General features: G+C 39.1%; 1 protein-coding gene across 1 annotated transcript; it reads left to right on the top strand.

Annotated features, from left to right (window-relative positions):
- Positions 1 to 204: 204 nt before the first annotated feature.
- Positions 205 to 18199, top strand: LOC103176677 (thioredoxin reductase 1, cytoplasmic; the record flags this gene model as incomplete). Its single annotated transcript, XM_007890354.2, is given in 16 exon segments — positions 205 to 330; positions 1100 to 1160; positions 2147 to 2256; positions 4165 to 4269; positions 5373 to 5445; positions 6191 to 6310; positions 7325 to 7467; positions 8265 to 8380; positions 9473 to 9698; positions 10652 to 10744; positions 10960 to 11036; positions 12775 to 12931; positions 13452 to 13559; positions 13724 to 13819; positions 15025 to 15159; positions 16796 to 18199. Coding segments are annotated over 16 exon segments (1797 nt in total). The 3' UTR covers positions 16859 to 18199.
- Between the last annotated feature and the right edge of the window lie 1798 nt (positions 18200 to 19997).

Genomic DNA, 19997 nt, shown 5'->3' on the forward strand with positions numbered 1-19997 from the left:
CTCCCCCTCACCTGGCCTCTCCCTCTCTCTCTCTCTCTCCCCCTCACCTGGCCTCTCCCTCTCTCTCTCTCTCCCCTCACCTGTGCCTCTCCCTCTCTCTCTCTCTCCCCTCACCTGGCCTCTCACTCCCCACCCCCTCACCTGGCCTCTCCCTCTCTCTCTCCCCTCCCCCCCCCTCTCACCTGGCTTCTCTCTCGGCCCCAGGCTCCCGCCATCATGCCGCCCACCGAGACCTGCGATGTGAGCGAGATGAGGGTCCGCGTCCAGGAGCTGATCAACACCCACTATGTCCTGATCTTCAGCAAGACCGTGTGTCCGTTCTGTGTGAAGGTGAGTGAGTGAGTGAGCGATCAAAGTGAGCAGCAGCGTCCCACAAACAGTCGTGGATTGAAAATGACCAATTTATTATTGCTTTGTTTTGGAGGGATTATTATGAGGAGTGTGGAGTAAGGAAACCTGCCCAAGGTTTCGTTCTGCCTGGAGCTGAACCCAGATGTCTCGCTTGCAAGGCGAGTGCTCTAACCACTGAGCTACAGGACTCCACTTATAATTACTAATAACGTTGGGATCCTACTGAGGACGATCTCATGACTTCTAACCCTTTTCACATACTTGAGGGTAGGGGGAAGGATCCAGACTACCCTGGACCAGATGACAAAGTTGAAAGGGAGTTCAGTCTGAGTAGCCTGGGCAAGCATGACTCTTTGCTGCAGACCAGTAATAGAATGCAGTGTGGTATTTTCAGTGCCTTTCCCTCTCTCAGTCGTAGATAACGATAGGCTATTTTGTGCCTTGTGGAGGCATTTCTTCCTAATGTGCTGAGACCATGGTTGAGGGACAAATTTCTGTGTCTGATTCAATTTCTAATTGAAACCCATTGAGCACAACCGTTGCATTTGAATCTTGTTCAGTGTACGTTTGTATCTTTTTGACTATCGTTTGGTCGTCTTTCCCTTCCCTTACATCCTTCGGCTTCCACCCAATCTCGGGTGCCCAACCAGCAGTGCTTGAGATGTCCTACTGACGCAAAAGGCACTATATGAATGTAAATTATATTGTTTCTTACAGTTTTGGCTTAAAATTCTTATTCTTTTTCCAGGTTAAAGAACTGTTCGGGTCCCTGGAAGTTAATTTCCATGCAGTGGAGCTTGACGTATTGGGTAAATGAGATTGATTCTATATTATCTTGGATATATTTTCACCCACAACTGATACAGTCCGTTCACTTTACAGTATATTCTGTGAAGTGCTTTGAGACGCCTTGAGGACATGATGAGGAAGGATATTAAATGCAAAAATTATTATATAGTATGGCAAAGTGCCAAGTCATGCTGAGGAATGAAAAGTAATTACACTGGTTGGATATTTAAAGTAGGCTCTGTTCTTATAATCATCTTTTGACTTGTTGCCAAAGTAAATGTGCTAAGTCATGCAGAGGAAAGGAAACTTTTCAAATGCCATTGTTGAGATTTTAAAGATGTCTTTGCACTTATCTGATTCGCTTCCAGAAATGCAGAAGACTGAAATGTGTTGAGATAAGATTATCTCCCAAATCTGTTTTTCCTCCAGTAGAGCACTCGCCCACCCCCCCCCAATTTGCTTGATCTGCATTTCTCTTTCATCCTCATTAATTTCCACTGCTTACATACTGCTGCACCTGGGAGCAGATTACGCCCCCTTGGCAGTGAATGGCAAGAATTTGAATGTGCAGATATAGCTTTGAATTAATCAATGGAAGTCTCGGGTGTATGTGCTTGTAGTTCCACACCTAGTTTAGTTGAAAAAAACTCCCAACACACAATGCTCATTATTAAATGCAGCTTCACATGATCTCACTCATAATCTTCCCCACCAGCAAAACAGCATAAAGTGCATGAATACATTATAACCATCCTAACCACAGCCCAGACATGCACCACTACTGTGTTAATATAACCTGTGTTAATGTTAGCAGAAAACTAGCCTATTGGAAAACTTATAGAAAGCCAAATTAATGTGTTCTGCTGTTGTAGATTTTTGTACTGTTAATTTATTTTTTTTCGTGTTTGATTTATTTATATCTGATTTTATATATATCAAATATATATCAAATACAAGGATTCGCTATATCAAATGCAAGGATTATTATTACTGTGATTTTTATCAGAGGATGGAGCTGTGATGCAGGCGATGCTGCTTGAATTGACTGGCCAGAATACAGTACCAAATGTGTTCATTAACAAGAAACATCTGGGTGGATGTGATAAAACCTTACAGGTACTACCTTTTTAAAACTTCTCCTGTTTTATTTAAGAATGCAAAATGGAGTCCTGTAGCTCAGTGGTTAGAGCACTCACTTTGCAAGTGAGAGACCTGTGTTCAATTCCAGGCAGAGGGCGAAACCTTGGGCAAGTTTCATTACTCCACACAGAGCCTAATAATAATCCCTCCAAAACCAAAAACAATAATAAATTGGTCATTTTCAATCTACGACTGTTTGTGGGACATTGCTGTGCGCAATTGGCTGCCGCGTTCGCCCACAAATATACAGTCAATTCACTTTACAGTATATTCTGTGCAGTGCTTTGGGACGTCCTCCCGATGTGAAAGCGCTATATCAAATGCAAGGATTATTATTACTGTGAAAGGAAATAACTTGTACTAACCTATTGCTGCTCAACCAAAAGCCATTTAAGTTCCATTGTTGTTGGGTATCTGTAACCTAATTGCAGTGGTGTTTACCATTGCTTCTTGAAGTGCGAAATCCTCAAGTGCTATAAAATACAAATTTTCTTTCTGTAATTTATTTGAAAGTGAATATAAAGCCATTTGTCCATCATGAGTGTTGTTTTCATGACCGTATGCTTGAGATCACAATTCTGCCAGGCTTTTGGGAGGGGTGGAAAGAATGGTATTCTTGAGTTATACTGCCTAATTAGTTGCCTGGAGTGCTTTTTAAAAGCTTGAAATTGATTAACTGCAGTCTTTAGGCCGGAAGAGATTTCTGTTTGTCTGGACTGTTTTTTTAAAAAATCCCAGAGGTGAAAAGTCAAACAACTTGCAACCTGGTGCACCATTGTTGAATTATTTTTGGTATTTTGCAATGTTTATCAATATAAATATGGAAAGCTGCATTCCACTAAACCATTGATTTTTACTTGTATTAAAAGTTTCAGAATACTGCAATGGTGAGGAAGTGACATTTTACAATACAACAGCATAATTTAGTCACTTTGGGCCCAAACTTATTTTGATACATATTAGACTTAGTGGGTCAAGTACTTGGGTGGGTGCAATTTGAGGTATTGAATTTGAGTATTCTGCAGGAAATATAGAGTAGGTTATCTTATCAAAGTTCTGGATGAGAGTTAACTTTCTTCATTTGAATGTCGACTAGACGGACTCTTCTGCTTGGCTCCCGTCAGTGCCTTGTCACCTCAAGCGCTGACGGATTCAATCTACACGGATGCATGCTCCATCTCATAGAGCCAAGCAGAACCTTGGTGATTTGTTCAACTCTCAACTGCCTTTTAAGCCCCGCATCTATGTCTTGACCTTGACCTTATCAGCTTTCCCCCAGCTTCTCAATATTGCTCGCATCTGCCACAACCTCTCCCATCGGACTGCCGAGACCCTTATTCCAAGCTTTTATCATGGCTAGGCTTGACTACGCTAACTCTCTTCTCGACTGTCTTTCGAACGCTTCCTACAGACCATTCAGAGCTCAATCCTTGTCCTCACTTTTAAATCCCTCCACGGTCTTGCTGCACCCTACCTCCGTGTCTATTAAAAACCTAGCAACCTACTCACTTATTCCATTTGGCAGGAACTGGTCTTCATTTCCCCCGCCGTGCCCGCCCCATGATCGGAGGTCTGGCCTTCAGTCTTTTTGCCCCCACTCTCTGGAACTCCATCCCGGAGTCCCTTTGCCTCTCCTACCTTTGCCTCCTCCAAGGTGCATCTCAAGACCTTCCTCTTTGACTGCTCGTTTGGTGATCTCCACCTCCCTGCCCCCATCTATCTTGAATCCAATTCCCAGCTCAAGTGCAAACCCTTGATTGTCCAGCATCGTGGGATGTCCCCCTGATGTGAAAAGTTCTAACTATATAGATACAATTTGTTGTTTGACTTTACTGTGGTACACATTTCTGTACTAAATGATCCTCATGTTTTTGTTCTCTGCAGGCTCATGAAGACGGCCTGCTCAAAAGACTGCTAGAGGGAGGTGAGATGTATGATTATGACCTCATAGTTATAGGTGGTGGCTCTGGAGGACTTGCAGTTTCCAAGGTACTTTATTACAGAGGATCTTTTAGTTTTATGTAGATATAGTAAGTTACAATAATTATTACAAAACTGATATGTGATGTGAACAGAATTGACATGTGTTTCAGAACCAGTTTCTTGTGCAACTCTCTAAGAAACCAAGGTGATTGATATTACTTTTGTGCAGATTTGAGGCTACTTTTACAGTTTTCCCCCTCACCCTTTCGAATTCTTCTTTGAAGAAATAACGGATAAATAAAGGAAATGCAGTGGATGTGGTTTATGGAATTTCAAAAAGCGTTTAATAAGGTACCACATGACGCTTTTGGCAATGATTATGGTACATGAAATTAAGGGGAAACTGAGTTGCATGGATAGAGGTTGGAGGGAAGAAAACAAAGCCTAGGGGTAAAACAAAAGTCTTGCAGTCTTTGGTGTTGAGAGTGAAACACCGCAGGACGATATATAGATGGAACAACAACTTGAACTAGCAGGGTGGACAGAAACAGTTCAATGAGAAAAAATATCAAGTAGTACATGTTATATTTAGCGGTAAGACTGGAGAAAGGAAATGTATCTTAAATGGTAAGATTTTAAACTGTACAAATAAACAGGTCATTAAAGGTGACCACAGTAGAATTTTGAGCATAGTTTTGGGCAACCTGTTTCATAATTTAAGAAAAAATAGAAAGGTACAGTTCAGATTGACAAGGATGAAAAAACAAATTACTTTTTTCCAGTGCTATAACGTTCTCTGATTGGAAGTGTTTAGAGTATTTTAAAGCTTAAATATTTTTAAATACAAATATTTAAATATTGGGTGGTTAATACAGAAATGAAGCTTGTCCTGACATTTGAGTAGGTATTATTATTTGTTGCTGTTTCAATGTTGCATTTTGTGGATTTCCCATGACCTATTTGTACTTTTGTCAGCTATTTGAATTCCTTGTTGAGGGGAGATGGAATCTGTATTTTTTATTTTCTGTCCATGGACAGATGTATTGATGTTTTTATATGTATTTAGAGGACTGGGGTCAGTCTCTTTTGGTTTATCTAACCAAGCCCTTTGTCAATGGAAGAATGCAATGACTCTTGTCTTTAAATAATTGTGACTTGTTTGTTTGCAGGAGGCAGCTTCTTATGGAAGGAAGGTCTTGGTGTTAGACTATGTTGTGCCAACACCTTCGGGTACCACATGGGGTATGTTATTTTGGCAAATATTTTCATTGCTTTCCCCATTTTAGTAAGTAGCAAAGATTAGCCAAGTGATCAATTTTCTTATCATCGGGACCCTATTGCAAACTACATGCACAAAGTTGCAATGGCTATTAACATTTTTATATGGTACATCAATTAGAATTGTGGGCTCCATTCAGACGAGACTGACATACTTGAAAACCTAACTAATTGTAATGAATAAGCTTGTCCCATTGAAATCTCACATGAAGATAGATGCCTTATGTAATTTTACTTGGACAGTAAAGATGAGTGGTACAGTTGAACCTTATTATAAGGTGTTTCCTCCCACCCCCCATAAAGAGTCCTCTTGCATTATCTTGTGTCTGTCTTCCTTTGCACTGACCAGCTTGCTACACGCTTAATAAATAGTTAACTTCAGGGTTATTAAGATCCAGTCAATATTGTCCCCAGCTTGTTTGATTGGTGATCATATGTGGGAGCATTGACTGATGGCTGCTCTTGAATGTTGAATTTAATGGGCCCCAACAACCTCACTAGAGTTCTACTGCATTTCAAATGGATGTTTTGCTTTGAGTGGGTGTGGAATTGAAATTCAAGCTACTGTCAGTTTATTAGATTTCTGAGATAAAGTTGTGGAAAGGTGCAATTATTGTGTCATATTGTTGGAATTTTTGCACCTTTAGTATAAGGGAATATTAGCATTACATTTATAGTGTGTTTATTTCGCTTTTCTCTTCTTTTTCAGGGCTTGGTGGTACCTGTGTAAATGTAGGCTGCATTCCAAAGAAGCTGATGCATCAGGCAGCTCTCTTAGGAGAGGGAATAAATGATTCTCATAAATTTGGTTGGGAGATTAATGAGCAGGGTAAGCATTCCTAAAGGCATCCAGTTTTCTTGGATATTGGTATTTTATTCCCATTTTCTACCCCCTTCTGGAAGTGGTGGCTCATCCTAGACTGTGTTTTCTGAGGCATTGGGAGCTCCATTTGGGGATTCTAATTTATAATTTTCAAGAATAGCTGGGGAGTACAGCAGCAGACAGACAACTCATAAGAATTGTCTGGTTTCTTCCATGATGGGAAGTAGCTGGTATTTTATGGGGCATATTGCAAATGCTGAATTGCCCGGCAGTTTCATCATTCCTTCCCCCCACCACCCTCTCCTTTGCTCCAAGCCAGAGGTTATTTATGTTTGATGGTAAAATTGCATTCTAGCGCATCATTCATATTTGATTACTTTTTAACTTGTAAATTTAAGTTAGCAAATGCACAATAGACAATATGGCAGTTTACAACTAATGATGTAATGTTCTCGTGAAGGCCAAGGGCCCTTTCCCCGCCCCCATCCTCCCACCTCCAATTCCTTTCCCTCCGAGATGCTGATTTATGCTTGTGTACCGTGCCAAACAACCATGACTTGCCTAAGTGGCTATTTGGCAACAAGCCCAGAGGAACATCAGAGATAATAGGCTATCAGGCCATGACCGTGTGCATAAATGTTAAAACTGAAATGTTCCTCACCAGGAAGGTCAAAATCGCATTATCAGACTCCGATTGGCTGCTGAGTTTTGCCCACAAAATATTCAGTCAATTCACTTTACAGTATATTCTGTGAAGTGCTTTGAGACATCTCGAAGTCATGATGATAATAATAATCCTTGCATTTGATACAGCGCCTTTTCTCGTCTTCGACATGTCTCAAAGCGCTTCACAGAAAATACTGTAAAGTGGATTGACTGTATATTTTGTGGACGAAACGTGGCAGCCAATTGCGCACATCAGTGTCCCACAAACAGTTGTGGATTGAGTGACCAAATTATTATTATTTTAATGTGCAATATAAAATGCGAGGATTATTCTTAATTGTTTTCATTTTACAGTTAAACACAACTGGCTTAAGATGACGGAAGCGATCCATACCTACATAGGCTCTTTGAACTGGAGCTACAGAGTGTCATTGCGAGATAGTAAAGTAACTTATATTAATGGCTATGCAGAGTTTGTGGAACCGCACAAGATACAGGTATTAATATTTTTTTTCCTGTTCTCTCAAAATACCTTCTGAGGATGATGTATATGTCTTAGATCTAACTGAAATGGCTTAAGGGTTCTGTTGGTCCTGTCATAAATAGGAATTTGGTCATAATATTAGCCGTTAATGTTTCGAGAGGGTAGCATAATATGGATCTTTAATTCTGTTTGACACCTGATTGTTTCAAGTAGTAGGCCATTAAATCTTTTTAATCTGCTCTGCCATTTTCTTACATCATGGTTGATTTGTAACTCAATATCATTTGTCTGCCTTTTCTCCCTATCCCCTGATACCCCTATTAACCAATATATAGATATAACAATAATAATAATCCTTGCATTTGATATAGTGCGTTTCACATCTCAAGCGCTTCACAGAATATACTGTAAAGTGAATTGACTGTATATTTGTAGGCGAACCGCGGAAGCCAATTGTGCACAGAGTGTCCCACAAACAAACAATCATGGATTGAAGTGATTATTATTATTTTATTTTTTGACGGATTATTATCAGGCCTGTGGAGTAAGGAAAGTTGTCCAAGGTTTCGCCCTGCCGGGAATCAAACCCAGGTCTCTCGATTGTGAGGCGAGTGCTCTAACCATTGAGCTACAGGATTCCTCTACTAATTATATTGATAATTATTGCCCTTTCTGTAGGAATATATCAAATGCATGGGTTAATATTATGATCTGTGACAATAATTACATAATTTTAGTTGCAATTAAATCGTGAGTACAATGAATGAATTAGATTGAAGATTTATTGCTAATAATACTTTCCTCCCACAGGTAACTACCAAGCGATGTAAACTGAGTTATCATACAGCAGAGAGATTTATCATAGCGACGGGTGAAAGGCCACGATATTTGAATATACCAGGCGATAAAGAATTTTGTATTACTAGGTATGATGTCTTGCAAATCAAATTAGAGCAATTATCTTCTTTCCCTACCTCCAACATCGTAACATTTTCCCCACATATAGGAAAATAATGTGTGTGTGTGAGTGAGGTGGGTGGAGGAGGCAAAGAAAGGGAGATAGAAGCCCCTGGGATGAGGAAGGATTGCATGATATAAGTTTTATCCCCTCTTCACCATACTTAATTTATATCTTGGCACTTTACAAGCATTAGGATTGCAGCAATCTTTCTATTCAGTGAAGCTTTTTAAAAGCTTCATAAATTTATGGAATAGGCTCCATGGGGAGATAGTGGGAACAGAAAATATCATTTGTTTCAAGAACAAATTAGATAGATTTCTGCTAGAAAATAATATCTCAGTATATAGTTTGGGGCACGACATGTCACACAACGGCCAGGATAGAGGAAAGCGAACTAGATGGACCTTGGTCTTTTTTCCCTTAGAAAATTCTTATGTTCTTACATTCTTAAGTCCTAATCTTGATATAGGAGTAGTCTTGCATTTGATATAGCATCTAAAATGTCAGCACCACAAAGCACCATAAATATTTATATTAGTTGCTGCTAAGCATAGGATAACTATTTATAGGCGAACGTGGTAGTCAATTTGCATGATAATGTCCTACAAACAGACAAGAGATAAATGACTAATTTAATTAGAGATTAGTTCGCCAAGACACTTAGAATAGTATCACAGGTATTAATGTCCACTTGAACAGATGGATGAAAATTGTTAATGCTATTGAATAAAGAACTTTTCATGCATGTAAAAGGACTGATATTGTTCTCGCTGTTGCTGTCTACTCCCGTAAAGAGCAAATAATCTCTCACTAAGTTGCCTTATAATTCTCTATAAATATGAGACTTTGTTGCCTTCCTCTTACTCATTTCATTATCCAGTTGTTATGCAGTAACTCGCCTGCATACTATGAAAGGGGGAGAAGTAACTTTATGAAATGTACAGTTACCATTGGAATCTTGGCTTTTCAGCTGTGTCAAATTTCAAATACAAATGGTGGGAGGAAGGCCACATGTCAGTGTTTCTATTTATATTAATTGTTTCTTTTGTTTCTGCAGTGATGACCTCTTCTCCCTGCCTTACCCCCCAGGGAAAACTCTGGTTGTGGGTGCTTCCTATGTTGCACTGGAATGTGCGGGGTTCCTTGCAAGCTTGGGGTATGATGTTACTGTTCTAGTGCGCTCCATCCTTCTCCGAGGCTTTGACCAGGAAATGGCTGAAAAAGTAGGCCAATATATGGAACATCACGGAGTGAAGTTCATTAGGAAGTTTGTGCCAACTAAAGTAAGTGTACCTGCCCAGGATGTTTTAAATGCTATGGCTGACTTGTATCAGTTGTATAAATTAGGCAATGTGGAATTGAGGGAAGGAATGCAGCAGTTAAAATGCTGATCACGGTACATATAAAACTAGATACTCGATGTCCTATTTTTGTTATTGGACCTTTTCAGGGCTTGCTTATATGGTCCATGTGAATTCATATGATGCCTAATGCAATATAAGTTATTTTTCCATAATGTAATAATATTTTTTCCAAGTATTTTTTCCTGATTTTCAAGATTGACTTGTCTGTGGTTTGTGGGGATTGTTGAGACATGTACAGTGAGAAAAATTAAGACTTGGTAACATAATGGCAATGAAGAAAAATGGGCTGAGGTATTTATAAGAAATGGTTTCATTTCCAGTTTGATCCACCTTTCTTTTAACCAAGGTCCTGATATCATAGAAAACCTGACTATTTACATTACTTAATTGCAATGTTTGCATTTTATTGCGTGCTCTTTCTTAAGTACCTTGGCTGAAATGTTTGTGGTGTATCAAACTGGTCATGGGAAATAGATTTAAGTGAACTTGTTGAACCCCATGCTGATCAAACAGTAAAAATAAATGGGTTGCAAAGGATTGAATGAACAGAATTAGACTCTAGACTTCCGTTTCTTACTTACTGAGGGATAGTTATTTCCGAACAGCGGAGGAACAGGTTAAAAGCTATAGTCCATACCCTTGGAGAACTATGTGTTCTAACTAAACTAAAAATAATAAAAACAATTGGTCACTTCAATCCAAGACTGTTTGTGGGACACTGCTGTGTGTAATTGACTGCCGTGTTTCACGCACAAATATAAGTCAATTCACTTTACAGTATATTCTGTGAAGTGCTTTAAGAAGTCTAGAAGATGTAAAAAGCTCTGTATCAAATGCAAGGATTATTATTTTATTATAATTTTCTTTGGTAGATTGAACAACTAGAGGCAGGAACTCCGGGAAGACTTTTAGTGAGTGCAAAGTCCACAGAAAACTTTGATACCATGGAAGCGGAATTCAACACTGTGAGTATAATATTGATTGTGCAACGACAGTCAAACCTATTCAAGCAGCCATTTCCACTTCATTTGAAATTGAAAGATGGTTAATCAATTTTATCCCACGACAAATTTGTGTAAAAATATTTGAACTATTTTTCTCCTCTGTGTGGTCTGCTATGACTTGAAGAAAGATTCATGAACAAGAAAGGGTTCACACTAGGTTTTATCTTCTCTTGTAGGTATTAGTAGCTGTGGGACGAGATGCTTGCACCAAGCACATTGGTCTGGACAAGATTGGTGTTTTCATCAATCAAACGTAAGCATTTAAGGCAACATGAAAGGCACTATATGAATGCAATGTGTTGTTTGCTTCAGGATTTGTGGATGCCAATATTGCGTCCAATGATCCTCAGCAATACTATTTCAGTATTTCAAAGGGAATAATACTGTTTGTATCTGCTGGTATTTAATTTAGATTTCAACTATGATTGTTCATTGTAGATGAAGTAAACATGCTAAGTACAGAATTGGTGATACATAAAGATGAAGTTGTGTAGGGCACTGTTTGTGCTTCAGGTTTACAGACCAAAATTGATGAGCATGGGCTCCTCCCAGTATTTACATATTAAGAACATAAAATTTGTTCTTGTGTTCCTTTTTAGATATATTTAGTATTTACATATTATAGTATTAATATTAACCAGTGGTACCAAATAAAGAATTTACAACAATGATCAAAGGTGATTGCCTCACACTAACCAGTTGTAACCACTGGTATCTTACTGAATGTGGATCCCTTGCATACAAAAGGTGTTAGAGGTCAGAATATTTTCTTGGATCAATTCCAGATAGTGAATTGCAAAGTTCGAGATTCAAATAAAGATAAGGTATTCACAATCTATAATTTGTACTTGAAAGTTTTTCTTAATCCATTGGGTGACTTGTTTTGCTTTTCCCCATAGCATCATAATAATATTATGCTATGGGGAAAAGCATTTGATAATCCTTGCATTTGATTTCACATCTTCTAGACGTCTCAAACCGCTTCACAGAATATACTCTAAAGTGAATTGACTGTACATTTGTGGGCAAAAGCATGATTAATAACAATTAATTCTATATCAGCTTAAAAAGTATAGATGTGAAAAGTCTTATCGATCTGGCTTGAATGCTAGAAGACAGAATTTTAAACTGTACTTTGTGCTACAATTATTAACCTTGCAAACTGCTTTTTGGCAAGGGTTATGCTTTACTGTAAACACAGATAGGAAAGTGAGGCAGCAAGATCCATCTGGAACACACTTTAACTTGGGATATGCCTTCTGGTAACTCAACTGAAGTCAGATTGTGAAATTTGTTACTCTTGTCAGGTGTCTGGTATGCCAATGTGCAAAGCTTGAAAATCCCATACGATAGTATTGAAAAACTTATCAGGCTATGTGCTGCTCATTTTTGCAAATGCATTTCCCTTTAAGACAATACAGTACAAAATAACATTGTATAGTGCACTTTAATAATACTTTAATACAGTGCTATGTATCTGGTTTTACTTAGGAATCTAGCTAGTCCAACTAGTTAGTCAATGTAATAATAATAATAATAATAATCCTTGCATGTGATATAGCGCTTTTCACGTCGGGAGGACGTCCTAAAGCGCTTCACAGAACACACTGTAAAATGAATTGACTGTATATTTGTGGGCGAACGCGGCAGCCAATTGCGCACAGCAATGTCCCACAAACAGTCGTAGATTGAATTTGACCAATTTATTATTGTTTTTGGTTTTTGGAGGGATTATTATTAGGCTCTGTGTGGAGTATGGAAACTTGCCCAAGGTTTCGCCAGTATGAATGTAGTCGGCCATGCTTTTTTGACTAGCGCTGTCTGTCTGATAGATCACATTACTTGTTTGAGGTTTTTAGTACCATACTGCTCACGATGATAGAAGTCCAGCGTCTTTTGGGGGGAGGGGGTGCCTCAAGGGACGTGCTACGTTTGCAATTAAAATGGCATCTTGTGGGCTGCATTTTAATTTCTGTGTTGTTACCGTTTAGTAATGGAAAAATCCCAGTGAATGATCAAGAACAGACCAACATGCCACATGTCTACGCTATAGGTGATGTCATTGATGGCAAGCTGGAGCTCACGCCCGTTGCAATTCAGGCTGGGAAGCTGCTGGCCCACAGACTCTATGGAGGCGCCAATTTGAAGGTAAGAGATTGTTTTCTAAGGTTCTGAGTGTTTTTTCTTTGTTTCCCTTTCTAGTATTCTACTGGTTACAGAAACAGTTTATTATTTAAAAAAAAAGACAATCCTAAAAACTAAATGTATCTGCCACTTTATTATGTAATACAGGCGGTCGAACCTTTTGCTGCTGAGGGCTGGATGCCGGATTTGAGGGCCGCATAAGCAATATTTTTACTTCTCTCTTTATCTACGTGTGTGTGTGTGTGGGTGTGTATTTCTTTCTGTGTGTCTCTGTATCTATCCATTGTCTGTGTGTCTATCTCTCTCTCTCCGACTCCTGTTTGACAGTGACTGACAGGTTCTGCTGCCAGTTAAGCCACCCTGATTTTTTTTTACTAATATTGATGTGTATTTTCATTGAACCAGAAAGCCATGCAATCAAGAAATTATAAGTAGCTTGCAGTTGCTGACAATGTAGCACAATTTTGCATTAAAACAAAAGTGACAATCTTTAATATGTGGCTTCATACGTGTTATTTCTTAGTGCGACTACGTCAATGTTTGTACAACTGTGTTTACTCCATTGGAATATGGTTGTTGTGGACTCACCGAGGACAAAGCAGTAGCGCTTTACGACGCGGAAAATATAGAGGTGAAGACCTAATTTAATATTTCTCGTGACAAATATTATGGTGTCACTGCTCTGTCTCACTCGTGAAGTTGATACCTTTCTATGCCAGACGTTGAATGGATCTTTCCATTTGAATGACTTGGCATGGTATTGCATTCTGCTTATTGCTCTGTGGTACATTACAGGTGTTTCATAGCCTCTTCAAACCGCTGGAATGGGCAATCACATCAAAGGAAAATAATGCCTGCTTTGCCAAGATCATCTGCAATCTTCTCGACAATGTAAGGTTTTTAAAGTGTGCAAATATTTGAGCTGCTTTTTTCCTAGAATTTGTAGGAATATCAAATTGCAAGCAGCTCTTACTTTAAGGGAAATTATCCAAACTCATAATTTCCTCCTTGGTCTGTTCATGGTGATTTAGGTAGTGAGTGGGTGTAACCTTAAAATGGAAAAAATATGCATGCAAAAGGATTCTTCCCTTAATAAATATTAACACATTTGTTTCCAGTGCAGTTTCTAGAAAAGCAATTTATTTTGAGTTCACGCAGCATATTTTGATTTAAAAATGGTGGCATTAGGGTACCTCACCTGGAATCAGGAGGAATTGCATCTTTAAGTAATAGTGATCATAGAACAATCTGATGGGATACAGGCCAGGGGTCCAAGGGGTTTGACAAGTGCAGAACATTTGACAAATACAGAACAAATACAGAACTCAGGTATGAGGGTTAAATGTAATCGCGTAGACTTAAGGGGATAAAATAGTTGAAGATAAATGATAATAATCTTTGAATTTTGATATAGTGCCCTATCACGTGCCTTGGGACGTCCTCCCGACTTGAAAGCTGCTATGCAAATGTAAGGTTGTTGTTGATCACGTCTTTGAGACGTGTCAAAGCGCTCAAAGAATATACTGTGTATTTTGTAGAGGAAAATGGATATCCTGTTTGGGTCCTTTCTTACATTAAACAGTTCTCTACATAAAATGCAAAAGTCTGCTAGACAAGAATTACTGTTGTAAAAGTTCGTTAAAACCCAGGACCACCTGAAACTTCACAGTCTGGGCTAGTACCGAGTATGAAGAGATGTCTATATATTGTATATATTTAAACATGGGAAGGAATTAGAATTGATACTTTATCTGTGAATTAGCAGAACAAATGTAGCACAATTTTATTTGAATTGTTACTGTCATGGCTGTAAAGCTTTGTTTTACTTGCAAACTAATTGCTTTTCTCGTTGATAACACTATGCAACTGTATCTTAGACCAGTAGATAGATATAAGTTAAATAGGCTATTTTTACTGAATATTTACTAGATTGGAGAAGTCATTGTTACTCCATTGGAGAGTCATTGTTACTCCCTGCTGGTGTCAAACTGACGCATCAATTATATCCAAATTAATCAAAACTTGTTATTCATAACTTCGACGTACTTCAAATGCAGGGATTATTATAACTAACTAATGATGTATTTTGGTCCTAGAATCGAGTGGTGGGATTTCATTTGCTTGGTCCAAATGCAGGTGAAATAACCCAAGGTTTTGGGGCTGCAATAAAATGTGGCATCACAAAACAGCTGCTGGACACTGTCATTGGTATACACCCAACTTGTGCAGAAGTAAGTTTTCTTCATACACCCGCTCTCCTTACCTACATCATGATCACTGGCTGAGCTTCCCAATTCATAAGGACGAAACGTTGGGCAAGTTTCTTTATTCCACACGCCTCTGTTTACCGAGCAGTAAGTTGGAACCCGGTTGTTAGTCGATTAGCGGATTGCTTTTCCGGGGATAATAATTCCTTCAAAATAAATTTAAAATAATTTGTTCATTCAATCCACGACTGTTTGTGGGACGCTGCTGTGTGCAGTTGGCTGCTGCATTTCACCCACAAAGTCAATTCACTTTACAGTATAGTCTGTGAAGCATTTTGAGACCTCTCAAAGATGTGATAAGGTGTATTGTGAGGGTTAATTTAAATTTGTAGACCCTGTGGTGAAGTAAGGACTGACACAAATGTTGTACAAAAATATATAGATATTTATTAATTCAGATTAGTAATAAATTAAAAGAATACATCACAATAATGCTTACGTATCCACGTACAGTTCACAACATTTTAAGTTGATCTAACCAAATGCTGTGGAAGAGATAGAGGAGCAATGTCCAATTTAATGTCCATTTTAATGTGTCCTTTTCAGTGTCTCTTCAAAAGGTATCCAAATATTGTTGTACGCTCAGTTCGAACATCTAAAAATATTCTGGTATTATACGTTGACTGTTGTTTAAATCGTAGTCTTGATCTTTCTTCATTAGAAGCTGGGATTTGGTTTGTGACCCCAAGTTCCAATTACTTTTTCTTCTAATTCTCTTTCTGAATTGATCTCCATTTATACAGTTGGTTAGGTGACCTTTCACTATTGTCTTTTGCAAGATGGTTCCTTTTTTCACAAAAGAAAAAAAAACCACACAAAACAAAATGCAACACAGCTCTCTCTTTAGCTACAGACCATTTTTCCATGAGAAAAGGACTGAAAACAGTTGTTTTATGAACAGTCTTTTGTTTCCTCTGCAAGGCTAGTCACATCCTGTAAGATTGATCATATGTCTCAAATCTAAACATCGCATATATAATTTGAGATATTATTTAACACATTAATTACAGAATCTTACTCTGTATCAAATGCAAGGATTTTTATACATTGTATATCATGTCCCAAACTATATATTCAATGCCCTCCCAACTTCTGGAACTCCCTCTGTGACCCTCGGTCTCGCCCCCTCTTTTAAAACCTACCTCTTCAACTGCACGGTTCAAATGGGGAGCCAGTGGAGCCTGGCGAGGATTGGGATGACGGGAGTGCGGAGTTTGGACGTGAGCAAAGTGTAGCTACACTAAGTCATGCATTTTCTCCATTGTGACCTTGGAATCCTACCTCGTCAAAAGTTTGTTTTCTCAGACAGATCTACTCTAGCTAACCTGTTACGGCTGGCATTTATTAGACTGTTTTTAATCCAGGTATTCTTGCAATTACCTTCTAGTGGTTGATTTGCTTAGTTTTCCTCCTACTTGCTTCTTCCTCCTCCTCGTTGTGTTGATATCAAAAACCCAATTATGTTTTTTATTGTTAGTTTTGGGGTATAGTTCCTACAACTAATCGAGGAATTTGGATCATTGGGTTCTTCTAACTAGTTTTCTTTTTTTCCTCTTTGCCCGCCTTCTCGACAGTTGTTTTTTTTTTTGTCTTTCTCTAGATTTTCACCACGATGGGAGTAACCAAACGATCAGGTGCTAACATTGCACAGAAAGGTTGCTGAGGTTAAACCCTGCTGTTGGAAACTGCTGCCCACTGCGTGCACTGCTTTTGTTCTGTGGCTGGTCTAACCAGCATCTTGCTACACTCAGGTAAATTTTAAAACGAACCACAGCAGGAACAACCACCACTCAAAACGGTGCCTTGAGGTGCACTCAGGGCTGGTCACAGCAAGGGATCATGTGCACGGGTAAGCAGAACAACAGCGGGGGTTACCTCGGTCAAACTTTTCCCCAACTTGCTTGAAAGGGCATTGAAGAAAAGATGCTTTCTTGAAGTTTTAGCCTTCAACCTGACACCAGGTGGGCTACGACGGATGACTGACAAGCATTGTCTGGGATTTCTACGTCCAATCAGATGTCTGCGCTTCCTTATGGCGGAATTTCCTGTCTCGTGTGGAAGAGTGAAAGTCTGTCCTGATTACTTTGTTCCATTTGTATTCAAAAAAAATGTTGGGCTGCTGATAGGGTTGTGAGAAATGAATGTTTCCATCTGTGATGTACAGCGTAATTAGCATCATTGTACTCATATGTGTAAGTAAACAATCAAGACTTGTCTGTAAAGAGGATCATATTTTTCATATTAGATTTATATTTAAACTCTTGTAGAATAATCCTAAATCGACCCGTTTCATCCACTGATTATGTTTCGGGAAGCATGCCTCCTCCTGAACGAACGCTTTCCTTTCGGGAGAAGCTGCATTGTGTGTGTATATCTACATTTTGCTCCTCCTTTCAATGTGGCAGAGACTCTACAGGAGGAACCAACAACTGCAGACCAAACCTCTGAAGGTGTTGTTTTAAAATTAATGGGAAATCTCATTGCAAAATTTATAGTAAATTGCACACTTCAGGCTGTATAATTCAGAAATTCTTGCTGTATGATTTTGTAAGGGTGATTTAAGCCTCTTTCCAGTTATATTTCAGAGGTGCAAAACCGTGTCTAGATTCTCTCGGTTGAAAGACGCTATTTAATGCTGATGCTTCTTTAAAGGAGCAGAACTGACCTGGTCATTCTCTATGCTTACAGAGTGTGTTCCTGGTGCCTTTCTCTGACTTTCTCTCCACCCACTCCCATTTTTTTCTTTGTGCAAACTGTTGATAATCCATGTACTGCCTCTGGGCTTTGTACAGTACATGTTCTTTCTAAAGAGTAATACGAGGTGTTTTGTCCAACTCAGACGTTTGGTGTCTTTTTGCTTTGTTTATCACTGTTGGCTCCGATCTGATTGGAATAGTTTAATCGCATGTAATTGTATTTAATCTGTTATCCAGCGCTAACTTGAACGCAATTTCATTGCAAATGTTTTATCAAAATGCATTTAATAAAATCCGTGCAACTCGTATCCGTGTGCCAGTGTTCTTCTGTTCAAGTGATCGTAATCTGTGGTTCAGAATTATTTTCAAGATGTAATTAAGAACATACAGGAACATAAGAAATGCTAGCCAAAAAAAAACCAAGGTCCATCTAGTTCGCCCTCCACCTTCCTGGCAGTCGAATGCACATATGTCCCAAACTACCTATGTACTATAATCCCATAATGTTATTTCCTAAAAGAAAACTAATCTGTGTTTGAAGGACTCAACACTTCCTGCTTCAACCGTATCCCTAAGGAGCCTGTTCCACAGGTTTACTATTCGCTCACTGAAATAGTGTTTCAGTAGATTTGTTCTGATTTAGTGAAGAATGATTTAGATATAAAAGCCTGTGCATTTTATTTAGAGCTTTAGGTTTTGGTGGGTGGAAGAAGAGGGGTGGGGTGGGGTCGGGGGGTGTGTGTGTGAGAGAGAAAAGGTCAGTTTTGTAAATTTGAGCTTTGAATATGAAGTGTACAGGACAGACCAATTCTGCAGCTGAGCCCTCAAATAACAATGATCAGTACTAAAATGCAGTTGGTTTCAGACTGGTTACATACACTCTTGCCCTCTATGGCTGTGCTGCTGCTAATTTTTAAAAGCTCTTAGAAATACTCCCTGAAAAATGCAACATCCTGCTGTCTGCAGGCACTTACCAGTGATCGGAGATGTCCAGGTACCTGGCAGGTCAGGGCGAAACCTTGGGCAAGTTTCCTTACTCCACACAGAGCCTAATAATAATCCCTCCAAAACCAAAAACAATAATAAATTGGTCATTTTTAATCTACGACTGTTTGTGGGACATTGCTGTGCGCAATTGGCTGCCGCGTTCGCCCACAAATATACAGTCAATTCACTTTACAGTGTGTTCTGTGAAGCGCTTTGGGACGTCCTCCCGACGTGAAAAGCGCTATATCAAATGCAAGGATTATTATTATTATTATTATTATTATTACTGATGAACTTCCCAGGTTGAACAGCAATCTTTGAATCAATTTAAGTCAGGCAGCCTGAGTGTGGATTCAGAGGCCATTAATAAATTGCCCCAAATAATTCTTTGCCCCCACCACAGTGGATATATATGGAACAGACCCCCCCCCACCCCCACTGAGAAGTGGATTAAATCAATTGTTAACCCCCCCCCCAGTACACATACTCACAACATAGAAGTATCAGCTGGAACTATTGGGAGCATAAGCCACAGGGCGTGTTAGCCTGACAACACACGTGGACAAGGCTCAAGGGTAAGCATTTTTATATATATATAGGAGAAAATTGGACAAATAATATTAGTTGATGGCTGGGATTACTGATTTCCCTACTATCCTGTGTTGGGAAGCAAGATTTCTCTTCCCTAATCATTCTTCCCCTGCCCCCCCCCCATCCATAATCAGGGAGAGAGGCATTTACAGGACTGTTCTTTTCACATAATAATAATAATAATGATTATTATTTATTATTGTTCTTTCACATCACCTGGTGGCTGATTCCTAAGGGGTATTGTTTTTTAAGGACCAACGACCAAACATGAATCCCCACCCCCAAATAAGACAAATAATGAGAACAAGGCGTTTATTCCAGGAGCCCAAATCCCCAAATCAATCCCAATTCAATTTCAGTCGGTGACACACCAGTCTCTAATGCCTCAGTAAATTGAGGGACATTGCTGCTGAACTCAGGAGGTTTTAGGAAACATCCTTTTATTGACGAGCAGCTGATGGGTTTTAAATCACTGCATTAAACATCGGCGGGAGATAATGCTGGAGCACTCAGGTGTGTGGGTGGACG

The sequence above is a fragment of the Callorhinchus milii genome, unplaced genomic scaffold (assembly GCF_018977255.1).
Source record: "Callorhinchus milii isolate IMCB2004 unplaced genomic scaffold, IMCB_Cmil_1.0 Scaffold12, whole genome shotgun sequence".
NCBI lineage: Eukaryota > Metazoa > Chordata > Chondrichthyes > Chimaeriformes > Callorhinchidae > Callorhinchus > Callorhinchus milii.